The sequence below is a fragment of the Tetrao urogallus genome, assembly GCF_951394365.1.
Source record: "Tetrao urogallus genome assembly, chromosome: 15".
NCBI lineage: Eukaryota > Metazoa > Chordata > Aves > Galliformes > Phasianidae > Tetrao > Tetrao urogallus.
Window position 1 is genome coordinate 14010759 of NC_136828.1, and position 14057 is coordinate 14024815.

At 40.0% G+C, this 14057-nt stretch overlaps 1 protein-coding gene across 1 annotated transcript; it reads right to left on the minus strand.

Moving 5' to 3' along the window:
- Nucleotides 1-684: 684 nt before the first annotated feature.
- On the minus strand, nucleotides 685-13859 carry RSPH10B (radial spoke head 10 homolog B; the record flags this gene model as incomplete). Its single annotated transcript, XM_079542763.1, has 19 exons — nucleotides 685-889; nucleotides 1254-1446; nucleotides 2370-2474; nucleotides 2987-3047; nucleotides 3768-3935; nucleotides 4761-4868; nucleotides 5621-5769; nucleotides 5859-5938; nucleotides 6578-6689; nucleotides 7366-7555; nucleotides 7990-8111; nucleotides 8577-8718; nucleotides 9413-9589; nucleotides 10830-10950; nucleotides 11576-11661; nucleotides 12098-12271; nucleotides 12506-12574; nucleotides 12841-12916; nucleotides 13609-13859. The coding sequence occupies 19 exons, from the start codon at nucleotides 13857-13859 to the stop codon at nucleotides 685-687; spliced, it is 2589 nt and encodes an 862-aa protein (XP_079398889.1).
- Nucleotides 13860-14057: the final 198 nt, after the last annotated feature.

Genomic DNA, 14057 nt, shown 5'->3' on the forward strand with positions numbered 1-14057 from the left:
AAAAACCAGTCTGAATTCACCTGTACCATTCCATTCTGATGTTATGTGAATATTTTACTGGCAAATAAAATACAGCTAATAATTGTTACACTTTTAAGGGCATCTTTTGATCTCTTGCTGATTTGCATAAAACAAGCAGGACGTTAAAAGACCTCTGAGTCTTTGTAACTCTCTAGCTCCAGCCCTAGGCTGACCTGACCTGTTCTTAACAAGTCCTGCTTCAATTTAGCTCTTTTGTTGTCAAATTCCTACCTGCAAGTATTCCCCAAACACAATCAGACCGGACCACAAAAAATACTTACTTGACTTACTTCATGTATGTAAAACTAATTTAACGTGAAGCCATTTACTTCAGCAATACCATGGTGATGGGGAACATAAGTTCTGTATCACCTTAACACTGATACAAGTTTTAACTAATTAGCTAACATTGATTGCAGGAATAACTTTGTTTATTTCTGCAGAGGGTTACACTTTATTTAACTGCCCACACATTCCTTTTCCCAAGGCTCTTTGTTTAAGGACAGCTAGCCTTGAAGTTTCAGCAGAACAGCAAATCTCACTTTTATAGCACTTGTGATTCAGATGCCAGTGGAAGTGTTATTTGGTGTGGGTTTTGGTTTGTATTTTTCTCTTCAAAGAACACTTACATTCTTGTCAGTTTAGTGGATCTCATCAGAAGATTCATTTCCTCCTCCTCTTGGTTCCTGTGGGCACCTTGGTAACAGCTGGGGCTGGTACAGCAGAAGCCTCTTCCTTTGGAGGGGGTGCTGACTGTGCACCAGGCTCTTCTAACTCCTTAAACACTGTACTCTTGGACTCCAATGACATTTCTTCTGCAGCTCCTTTCTGCTTTTTTGCATCTTCTGCTTCTCTTTCAGCAATAAGTCTGAGTGAACAAGATTTAAAGTTATGTACAGCAGGGAGGGAGACACATTCATGCTGGCCAAGCAGTTGCAACTATATTCACAGTATGAACTGAGAAGCAAGAAGTCCAGCTACTTAGTTCTACAAGTCCAGTTTACAGTATACAAAAAACACATTTGACTTGACTCCCCTTACACAGAGCAGGGATTAAGTACCACGAAAGACATTTCTGTAACCTGAAGGCAGCCTGTAATCATTAGTCCTGACAGCCATTAAGTCACACAAGTTACATTCTGCAGATGAGCTGGTTGTGGTGTGCTGTACTATTTTACTAAAGCAAATCTTGCATTTTCAGAAATTCTGTTAGTAGAAGGTGAAATACTCACTTTGCTATCTCCTCATCCTTCCTCCTTCTCAGCTCAGCTAACTCAGCATTCCGTATTCGATTTTCTTTTATTTTTGCCTTCAACACTTTTTCATGCTGGTAGGCTGGAAACAATTTGTTTGTAAAAAAGATTTGCACTTGATACATCCACCAATCAAATTCCTTATCTTTTCCAGTTTGGGCTTCTAGTTCATCTGCAACATGAAAGTTAAATGTGTATTTGTAAGAATATTTCTATTTCAAATACCTTTTGGAATACAATATTTCACATTTGAAATTCTGGCAGAAGAGTCTGGCTGCACCGATGCTCCTCCTCTCCACATCTGCAAGCAATGCACATTTGCTTCTGCATAGAATGCAAGATGACAAGTGTGAGAAACTTATGACTGCAAGTGGAAAGGGATGGCCCTCATGCAGGTCTTCTGTGTTCCTCATCTCCAGGAGCAGAGTTAGAATAAGCATTCCTCTTTCACTCTATGACAAATGTTTTAATTATGCAGTAATCTAATGGCAGTTCAGTATCTATGGCTGCTGTAGGTAGGGGAGCAAAGGGATGGAAATGACTACTGAAAGAACAAAAATACACCCAGCTGTAGCTATTGAAAAGCAGCCTGGAGCCCATCCAGTGGTTATGAAATGTTTTTCTTCAGGTCTAATTTTTCAGTCATTGGAGTGAAAGGTCTGATGACTTCTTAAAGAACACCTTGTCTACTTACGTTCATGCATTCAGTTTCTCTGTCTGTGTAACACTAACAAACACAAAGAGCCCCAGTTTCTGACTTGAGCAAAAGAAGACAAAAATAGCTGTAAAGTCTTGTATTTGCCCAAAATCAAAATGCCCAGGAAGCACATGATAAACATCGATGCCCTACATATAAGATGTGGCATTTCAAAACTAAAAGTTATTTAAGTTAGGAGTACTTAAAATTCTCACTGGTTAAATCTCTTTCTTTTAAATTATTTCTTAAAGATTTTTCTTCAAAAACTTATCTCCAGAATTAATTATGTTCATTTACTGCCCTCTTGTGACAAACTGATACTGAATATACAAATAAAATGTCACAATTAAAGGAGAGGCACAGGGGATTTTGTGTCTTAGCACAAAACTTATCTTTACTTATCAACTCTGATGTTGGAGAGAAATCTTGTTCTTTATCCCAACTGGACAGTGGCCACTGACAGTGGATACTGCCTGCCATCAGTTGTGTGGAATGACAGGACACTGTCTGGTGTGGCAAATACAGAAAAGTTGGAATGACTCAGTCTGTAATTCTGCATGCTGATCTTCAGGATAAACAAGACTGAATTGCCACTGACATTCCAGCTAGGTTGGTGGCTGGAAAACTTCTGTGCCAATGAAAAGATCCATAATGGATATGCAGCACAGAGTTTCACCTTCTCTTCCCATGCCCAAATGTGTGGAACAGACAAGAAATAATTTAATTTTAAAAAGTTTCTAAGTTAGTTTTCTTAAGGAAGAATGTGACAGCTTGTAATTAAAAAGCATTCAAAGTTCAGAGATTGAAACTCGCCCAGCTGAGCATAGCAGCTGTAGGAAACTAAAATGAAGAGGTAAACTCCTTGGGTAAATACAGAACAGAATGCCTCTACCCTCTGTAATTACAATATGTCCAACTGTTTCAGTTATTAACTACTGTTTTAATCACCTTCAAAGCTGTAGCAAGAGTGTATCTCCTCTACCACCCCTGCCTGTGGATGCTTATGATTAACTACAGTACTCACCCATCAGAAATTCTTGACGACTGTGCCCTCTGTCTTCACAAGGTCTCAGCACCTAGCAAGAAGTTTAAAATTCAGTTAATAAATTCTGGGTCTTGTGTCGAAATTCAATACTGAAATCACTTTGTTCTGCTTTATGCAGAAGACAGCAACTAATATCCTAAATAAGACTAGCAAAGGCTTCTTACAGGAGCAAATGCTTTGTTAGCTATAGAAATACACCACTGTTAGCTCATAGATACATATAGGCACAGGAGCACATTATATTTAACATTAGGTGAAATGCTAGCCCCTTTCAAAACTTAAAATTACTTTGGCTTCTTTGGCACCCACAGCAGGGTGCACAGTGTCACAGGCTGCATGTTACACCCTACTGAATCAGTGTTAAAAAATCAGCAAAAAGAAAAGAGCGCGGTGTATCCTCTGGGAACACGGCAACGGCTTTAAGGCCACTCTTACACATCAGTTCTGACACTCCACTTAAAGCAGAAGAGGCATCCCTGCCACCAGTCCATCCACTTGTTGAACAGAAGGAGACTGCAAGTATCCTGTGTGTAATTAGAATTATCTACAAAAATGTTCCTGCAAGTTAGGAATGTCAACAGTGATGTTACAATCTAAGGTAGCAACAAACAAAAAAAAACAGGATTCATTCAAATGAGGAGTTTATACAAAGACAGGAATTTAATTCCCATGTTTGGGCTTTAGCAGGGCCTGACTTTGCTCTCTTTAAGTGCACAAGTAATAATATTTTATCAGTCTGCATCAGCATTACCTGTGAGAGAGAAAACTGCGTGTAGCAAGTCTCATTTGTGGTTCCTTCAGAGAAACCCTCCGTTCTGAAGTTACTTTTCTGATCATCTACCTGCTCCTTAATCACACCACTGGTAACATACACCAAGGCACAATGAAGAAGAGCTTCAACAAATTCAAGAAAGACCAGCTAGAGTAAAACAAACAGTGATCAATTCATTCATCTTTGCAAAATCTCATGACAGGTATGTGTGCCTAAGCAAATCAGGAACTCAGACACTAATTGTGAAGCCCCCCAGCTTCTTATGTCTACTCATAGATTCCTTCTTTGAAAGAAAAAATAAAATGGCCAAAGCACCAAAAATTCAGAAGGTGATACATTGTGTTTATGCCTTCTACAAGTCACTTAATAATATTGCCAAGATTTTTGTCGTACCTGGAGTTACAAGGAATTTCTCTCTCTGAGCAGTAACACGCAGCATTGCCAAAACTTACAATGTTCAATTGTGGATGATGCTTCTAAAACTGCCAGTAACAGGGGCATAGCAAATCCTTTATTAACATACATGGTGTATATCAGATACTGTTTAAAAATCACAAATTCAATTGTGTCATTTATAATAGACTGGCACTAAATAAGAGCCATTCCTCAAGGATCTGGCATGCCAGCTGGGAGCTGAAGAACCTTCTATAGCTGCTATCTATTAAGTTGGCAATTCACACATCACTAACCAGGCAATGCACCCCCCTGTGTTACAATTCTTTCAGGGTAATATCTGTAGGATCAGCACAGGGGCATAGTAATCATCAAAATATGGAACACTAAGCTAAACTAGAAGATACAGGCACAGAGCAACAGAAAATAAAAACAGTACCAAGATTGCAGTCTTCGTTTTTTCACAGTAAATGACACTTTCTTCCTGTTCTAGCAGACAGGGAGCTGCAACACTTCCTAAAAATTGTTCCTGTAGCAATGGACTACTGTGTGTGCTGTTACTTTGCCCCCCCTACACACCTCCTGCTCCAGGTTGCTACTGCTGCTGTCATGTAGGGAGGGACCATCTTTGAAAAGTATTTCCACAAGTCTTGAAGCAGTTAATTGCTTGCCAAGGAGTTTGAAATCCTGAGTAAGATTAAAGATTATATGTTAACAGACCTAACCCAACTCTCTTTAAAGCCTGTGTCAAAATTTGTACTGGATTCAACTGATGTTTCCACAACATAATTAATGATAGACTGAAATTCTGGCCCCACAGAATTCAGTGGGAATTCTTCTGATAATTCAGAAACAATGTTAAGAAAAAAAACGTCAAGAAAGATCATAAATAATGATATTACAATTGTAATATTACAGAATATTACAATTTTGTCCTCTAATAGCTTTATTAAAGAAAGCTCAAGGAAAAAGAAAGGCTTGGGTTTAACAGTGACAGTGACTCAGAACCCAGTTATATCAAATGGAATTGTTCCCTAGCCTCTGGATCTAGCCTTGGATTGCTGAATTTTAGTAAGGAATCTCAAGACCAAGGTGCAGTACATTAAGCTTAAACCTTATCAAAGTTCTTCACTGCATTACTCCAAAAGCTTCCATTCTTTGATCTGTAGCAGCATGATACTTCAGCATATAAATTTTATATTAAAAAAAAAAAAAAGGCAAACATTTGCCTGAGATTTGATGATTTGAAATGATCAGAAGGCCATCCTGCAATCAGCGCATAAACTTCTGTGCCAGTGTGCCCATAACATCTGTCAGGCAGCCTGTGGCAGCATTATCATACTTCTCCAAGTGTGCAGAAGTCACAGGCAGAACCTCAAAATGCCCATATAAGCTGAGCAAAGTGCAGCTAGTCGCACACAAAGAACTAGTTAGATTACATTCAGCATCCAGAGGAACTGCCTCATTTTCATTGTGGGTTCAAACGGAGGTCTGGTGTTCTGACGACAAAAAGCTCTGTGTATTTCCCAGCATTTGTCAATGTACCTCATGGCAAAAACAGCACGACGCTGTTCAGAAAATAAGAGACCTGTAAAAAAATTCAGTAGGAAAAAGCAATGGTTACTGTAAGACCAGGATGCCTGTGGTAATAATGGAAGAGGAAATGATCTTCCTTACCCTGAATATGGCACGCAGTGGGATTAACATTCCTGGACATCATTTCAATGAAACACTTATGCAGGTAAGGACTTTTACCTCTACAATTAAAACAAAAATTACTTTTTTTTCTTTTTTCTTTTTTTTTTTTTTTTTAATTTTTGCACAAAAAGTACAAGGAAAGCTTTTATTTTTGAGTACATTTATCCTGCAAGATTTTACAACAGATTTTTTTCTTGACAATTCACTGAAATTCAAGACTCTTGGAAAACAGTCCTTCTCGAGACCGTCTCGAATACTACCCTCTCACACAGAATTAAAGAGAGAAGATTCACATTTATGTTCAATATGAAAACGTTGCTTCATTAATGTTGGACATTAAAGAGAAATTTCAAAAGCCCCCTCACGTAGTAGGATCAAAGCCCCCTTGAATTCAGCGCTCTGCCTTTCTCTTTGAAAACATCTGCTACTATTTATATGGAATAATAAGCAGCTATGTACTGTGTACATACACCAGCTCCCAAAGCACTGACATATGGCTGCTGCAAAAACACACCTGAGTACATTGATAGCAGGCCCAGAATCAGTTACTGGGATACTTTGCCTGGTATCAGGACAGATACCAGAGAATGGACAACTAAGGGTGCAAAAGCCTTCTGCAGAGGAGAACAAAAGGATTGGAGAAAAAAAAAGAATCCAACATGACTTTGAAATAAATTTCATGGAAAGATGAAACTTACTTGTGCTCCTCATGATAGATATGAAATGACAGATGAATAAGGTGAGATAAAAACGTTCTGAACAGTAAAGTCTCATATGGAGAATGTATCTCCTCAAGTGGTGTTTTATCACCTAAAAAAATTGGAAAAAAAATACCCTTTATTGCCATCATGTAGATTAAACTCCTTATGACTGTACTGAGCTTAAAGCTTTCCAATCCTCCCCATCCTTAACAGCTGCTGTGAAACAGTCCTGGATGAATCAGACCAGACATAGCATTGCTTTCAGATAAGCAGAGCAAGGGAACACAGAGGATCTATAGCTTGATCTTATCATCTCTCTTTCTAAAGACTCTAAGAAGTTAACCCCTTGTGTACCGGGGATGCACTGCGTGCCTTTGTGATGAAGGTCCACTTGCAGTCTAAATAGAGCTGACTCACTAACGAGCTTTTCTCAGAAGAGAAAGAATATACTACATTCAAACCCAAGTCAAGAGCATGGAAAAAGTATTACAGATCTTTGTCTTTAACTTGTCCTTCCCAAACTTCCTAAAACTACATTTAACTGTAATGGCAAGGCCAGGAACAACCACAGCTTTTGAACAGACAGCTCTACAGAGCCATTTTAAGCGGTATTCTGATTTTGCATTTTTCTCACCTATACCCCAAAGTGTTTTTTGTAAAAGCATTAATACAAGCCCTGCAGATTCCCAGGCACAGTGTGACTGGTTCCAGGCCATTTGACTACAAGAGGAGAGCCTCACTGATAAAGCTCCTCATTTCCAGACCCAACCAAAGGAAATACAAACCACTCAGTATCCGGTCCATTTCAGCAAGAGTTAGACTGGAGTGATGAAAGCAGCAGTCCTTCAGAAATCTCCAAAACTGGAGCCTGGTCATAAGGAAGGTGTTGTCAGGAGAATCATCGCAGCCTAAGCTGCTGTAAAAGGTGTAAACTCTTCTCAGTTTTGTAATATGTCTCAACACAGCAAATTCTACCTAAAACAAGCAGGACATGTTTTCAGTATAGTCTCCTAGCAATTAGAAATCTGCTCATATGGAGCACAGAAAGCTCTGATTTTTAGAATTCCACACTCCAGAGTAGGTTTCTGGCTAGGGCTCAGGACAGCATTACTCAAATGAAGTCACAATATGTATCTTTTGGTGGCAGACAAACCCTGCAGTATCTGGAAGCAGCTGCTGACTGCCCTTCCAAACAAGCTAACATTCTGTATTGTTTCCCAGTGGCTGCTCAGGGAGAGTCAATACCATCTATTCATTCTTTGTGCCTTCCTGTTTCCATGGCCTTTGGATTTCTGAATAACTCACGAATGGAAAGACTTACTTTAATATCTTTAAGTCAGAAATAAGATAATAAGAAACTTGCTGGAGAAAAAAAAAAAAACTAAATACACCAGGCAGAAGGCTCTCACTTGTTTCACTTCTTCTTGTCTCTCTTCCCTTGGCAACAAGTTGAGCAGTGAAGATATATCTAATTCAATATCTGATCCCAGAGCAGAAGGATTTTCTGAGTTGTTAATGATTCTGATGGCCTCTAACACACAAATAAATTACAACCAAAAGAAAATTAAATACATACACACAAGGAAAATAAAACATACACAATTCCAACTTATTTTACTAACTTCAGGGATTAATAACCTCCTATACACTGAGCAGAATATTCTTTAATAATCAACACTATAAGCATCACGATGTAGCGTTCTGTTTTTTTTTTTTTCTTCCAACCACTAACAAAAAAAATGCAGGCATTACATATGCCATTAAATTTCAAGACAACACAGTTTCCAAACTGTTACAAGATGCAGTAGGAGCTCATTACTCCAAGTGTCACACACTAGAAACAAGACAAACAGAAGCAATAAGCATTAACTATTAAAATAACTTGTCCTCACCAAAATTCCCCAAGGAAATTGGTCTAACTCTGGAACAAACAGACTGACATTAGAGAAAAATGAGCAACAAAAGGTAAGCTGTTAGAAGTCGTTCAGTTACTCACCAGAGCCAGAACAACTTCCAGAGCAAACGGCATCCAGCTTTGGAGCACTCTCTGCATCCAGCTGAAAAGCAGGATATTCTACCATCTTATCATCTCTAAACTCTCCTTCATAAATATTTCCATTCTTGAAGACAAACTTGCCCTACAGACATTCAACTGGTTAATTTCAATATAAATTCTCTTACGTAATAGAAGATTAGGAAAAAAATACTACTAACGCTCTCAGTTAATCTTTCTTTCATCCATTTGGTTAAAATGCAACTATGAGATAAAGTAAGGCAAAGAACTTTTAGTATCTTTTCTATGATGTCACCTGCTAAAGCACACTGCTAGGTTAAAGAATTGTCAATGTGTCTTTTAATTTTATAACATATTTTGAGAGAAAACACTCCCCCCATATGGAAAAACTGCAGTCTGTCTCAGTAGTTTAACAAGCTACCCACATTTGTGTGTGTTTGGTTTTTTTAAACAAAATAATCGACTAATACTAGAAACCCTCTGTGCAAGGACAGCTCGACATTCATTAGCTCACGGGAGGAGAAGTACTGAGCAGCTGTTGCTAAAGTCAATGTGCAGCCATTGCACTGAAAATCTTCACAGTAAAATGTATTTCATTATATGCATAACATGCTTCAGAGTCAAACGGTGGCCCAGGAAGGTCCCTGAAAAGTGCCCCATCTGCCTTCAGCATTCTCTGTGCTTTATGTTCAGTTTCCATACATGACACAAACAGCATGCAGTTTTTGGTACAGGAATGCAGAAACCCGCTACACAAGGGCATAATGGTCTTTTCTGGTGCTGCCTGTAGGTTTGTCTCACTGCTTATCAGCACACACCTTGCCATGCTTCTTGTTATGAACCCACTGGCCCTCGTACACCGCTCCGCTGGCATAGATGAACTTCCCTTGGCCGTGGCGCTGCCCGTTCACAAACTCACCCACGTATTTATTACTCTGGGAATACTGAGATGCAGGCATTCTCTTCAGAAACCAGATGTGGGTGCCATATCCATGCTGAAAAATATTAAAGCCCTAGTAGCAATGCTACACACTCAAACCTTTACAAATGAGAACAATCTAGACATCTCTAAGAGTTGCTGCTGATAGATTTCCCAGATAAAGAGCACCCAACAAATAGCTGTGAATAGAACCATAGAACTGCTCAGGTTGAAACAGACCTTAAAGATCATCAAGTCCAACAACAACCTGACCATACTCCCCTACCTCTAACAGCCCTCTGCTAAATCACAGCCCTGAGCACCACTTCCACACACATTTTAAACACATCCAGGGATGGTGACTCAACCACCTTCCTGGGCAGCCCATTGCAGTGCTTAACGACCTTTCTGTAAATAACTGTTTCCTGATATCCAACCCAAACCACCCCCAGCACAGCTTGAGGCCATTTCCCCTCATCCTGTCACCAGTGAGAAGAGACCAGCCCTGCTCTGCTGCAATCACCTTTCAGGTACTGGAAGAGAGCAATCGGGTCTCCCCTCAGCCTCCTTTTCCCCAGATCAGACAGCCCCAGTTCCTTCAGCTGCTCCTCATACAGCATATTCTCCAAGCCCTTCACAGCCTCACTGCCCTTCTATGCAGAATATATTCTACAAAGATGCACGGGAGAAACATTCCAGAGGATATCCCAAATCAACACATACCTAGCAGGCTCTAACAAAAGGACTCCTAAAGACACCCTCCTGTCTAAATCCTTTCAACCCTAACGCTGTGGCAGCCAGCTGAGGAGCACCACACTGCAGAGCGCCTCCATGCCCCAGAAGCTGGACATTCCAGTGCAGAGTGAAAAGACAGAGGAAGTAGCTCCTACTCTTTTTTCCAACAGAATAACACGTGGAAGGAACACAAAAGGGCAGAAATCTCCCTATATCGTGAAGCTTCCAGAAGGAGCAGCATACATCATGGATGACACGCACATTATTACCACACACGGCGAAGTCATATCTCAAGATAAAACAAGCAGCACACACTTAACTTAATCTTTTTTCATTTTTTATTTTTACTTAACAAGCTTTTAACTTCCTATGAGAGAATTAAATTATGATTTTTAAGACTTAAAAGCCTTTAAAAAAATGTGAACACCTGAGAATCAAATTACAACAACCAGCACATCTTCTCAATCTCTGCTAGCAAAATCACATCAAGCTCCTCAACACTGCACAACAATACCTACTGAATTGTGACTGGCTAAAGGACAGACTTTCAACTAGAGAAGTTCCAAGGAAGAAATTAATACCTGTACTCCATGCACCCACTGCCCAACGTACTCCTGACCAGCTGTCAGCCACCTCATTCTTCCCCTTCCATGGCGTGCATTTTTCTCCCAGTGACCTTCATAGATATTTCCAGACTTATAGCTGGGAAAAAAATATTTGTAAGAAGAGTTAGGATTCATTAGGAATGAGCTCCTAAGTGGGTATTACGAAAGTAGGATTTACACAAAACCTCAATGTTAATAAATTTAGCATTTCTTTGTGTTAAATAGCAGCATTAATTTGGCTCAACAGGAACACACAAGTTTCACTGTATGCACTGTTTACTCAATTTTAACTTACAAACCTTTGTAAAAATATTAACAACTTTCACTCTGAAGAGCCTTCATCATAACTAATGGAATTATTAGTTTATATAACATTAGACCAAATTATTCATTTAATCACAAAATCACTTCCATCCATTCAAATCAATTCAATTAATTTGCTTTGAAATGTTGACTTCTGGTTTATCAAAGCTGGGGTGGAATTATTTCATTTTGTTTATACTTTCTTTTCAACAGTAACCAGGATAAATACATCAACATACAACTTTAAGTCACAGAGAAGATCTGTTTTACCACCAAACATTTCAAACAATTATTTATTTCACTGCAGAAAATACACGACTGTGAAATAGTAGCATTTGCATCTGTTTTCAAACAACAGAAAAAAAAATAGTGATATTTCATGGGAAAAAAAAAAAGAACCAAAGTGTTATCTTCTTTACCATCTTATTCCCCATCCTTCTTTGACGTTATCTACCCAGTCACCTGAGTACCAAGACATATGTTCCTGGTCATAATAAATGGTGCCCTGAAACAAAGAGCACAGTCAATTTAAATCGATACCAAATAATCATCCGCATGACAAGCTGCCACCTGGTCTGCCCAAGGGCACCGTGGGGGCGCCATCACTTTGTCCTTTGTGGGCAGCAGCATTATTCTGTGGCTATGGATGCAGGCATCAGTTTTGACTTGGTCAACTGGAGCAGCCCAAAGGACAAGCCGCAGCACAGAGCAGTTACTCTTGTGGCACACCATTCATCCTCTCTACTACAAACAAGACCCCAACTCAACTGTTTCTATTAGCATTTAGGACCTCAGAGAAGGTGCTAATGACAAAGGCATCTCTATACAGTGTCAGCCTGTGCAGTGACATAAAACATCTTTGTGAAATCTTTGCAGGAAAGTAATTGCATTTCTAGAAGATATTCACCTGAACCTGTGTTCTGCTTGGTGTTTTTATTTACCTTTCCATGCCTTTTGCCTTTATACCAGTAACCAATGTAAGAAACTGGATGGATACCGCTCCTGAAAAAGCCAAATCCATGCCTGAGTCCATTTTTGATTGAGCCTTCATAAATACTGCCATCGTTCCACATATAGCATCCATTAACCATCTGCACATTCTTAACGAACGTTCCCTAAAAGATTAAATCACAGCATTTACAAAACATGAGGCATGTAACACTGTTCCTCCTCAGTGCAAACAAGATATAACCAGCTTTCTCCAAGAACCCAGGTTTGCAACTGAAATCACTGCCATAGTTCTGCATTTACCAACTGTATCATACCAATTACTCTAACACAACCTTACTCAAACTTGTGCCTCTAGTTGGCTGTAAAAGTGTTCAGTCACAAGGTGTATTGCACCTCACCTCATACTTCACTCCATCAGCCCACGTGTAAGTCCCTTGTCCGTGCATAAGCCCTTCAGAAAACATGCCCTACAAAGTGAAGAGAAAGCCATTGTTTGCCAATGTGTTCCTACCACAACTAACACAACAAGGACTACAAGAACCCAAACTAACATATGCAACTCTGAATAAGTTTCCATTGAAGTTTTAATGCCAGAAACCATCAGAGCTTCCAACACATACACATTTCAAGCACTCAGCCTTCATCTACTTTAAAAGAAGCTGCGCGTTTGTTCTAGAAAGATAAGGTGATTGATTCCTACTATTTTTTAAAATTTATTAATTTATACACTCACCTTATAAATATTTCCTCCCTCAAAAAATGCAACACCTTCACCCTCATACAACCTACGAACTTTGTCACCTTCATAGCTGCAAAGAAAACAAACTGAAGATGAACATTCCAGGTCACTGCCAAGAAACCAAAACCACAACAGACATAAAATAACTCTGATGGACTGCACAAAGATCCCTGCTGCAGCTCTATTTCCAACACAAGACAAAACATCTGCAGCTCTCAGCATCTTGCCTGTAATATTTTATATCATGACTGTGTTGCTTCAGACATCTATTTTTTTTCCCCATTAAAAAAAAATCATACTGTTAGTGTTTAATAGCTTACAACCAGGCAACCTGTGAGTATGTGAAGCATTGCATATACTTTCCTTGAACTACCAAACGATTAGTTAAGAAATGACATTCACCTGTTTCCCTCAGTTCAGGACATTCATAAGGAATTCAAAGACTAAATGCTAAAAGGCAGCGACAACTGGAAATGAAGTGATGTGCATATGTTTTCAACACAAACCTCCTGCACCTTACCCCATCCTGAAGAACAAGTCTCTCAGCAGGCAGCGAGGGCCAGCAGCACTGCAGGATCCAAGCAGGGCAGTAGAATTTCTGTGCATCACTGCGACACAGTGTCAGTGCTACTGGGTCTGAATAACTTCACTCGCTGCCACAAATCAAGTGTCTAAGCAGAATTTCTATGACACGTAGCATGTACATCAGGGATACCTGAACAAGAATTCCCAATCTCACCGTCAGGCCTGTACCAAACACACCTTTTCACAACGAGTTGAGCAAGAATGGGCTCCTCGTAGTACGGAGGAACGTCTTGGATGGGAGCTTCCTCTGCTTTCTCTGGTTCTTTATCCAACACTGCTGCACTTGCTTGCGCTTCTTCCGCTCCATCGGCTGAGGCGTGCAGAGCTGTCAGCTTTGTGGGACTGCTCTCAGCTGCAGCACTGTGTGCAGGGACGGGAGGGACGGACTTCTCTGACTTCTTGCCATCTCTCTTCTTATCCTTTGCCATAACTGAGATGTCCGAACCTCTACTTTCCTTCTGAGTACTGCCTTCTTACGCACAGCTCTCCCTCTCTATGCAATGCAAAACCCAAACAGCCCGCCGCACCTCGCCTTCCCTCACCGCATTCACCGTGATGACGGCGAGTCCTCGGAGCTCCGCTCTGCGGCGCTCAGACCCGGGCTCAGCCTCCAAAGCACCCGGCAG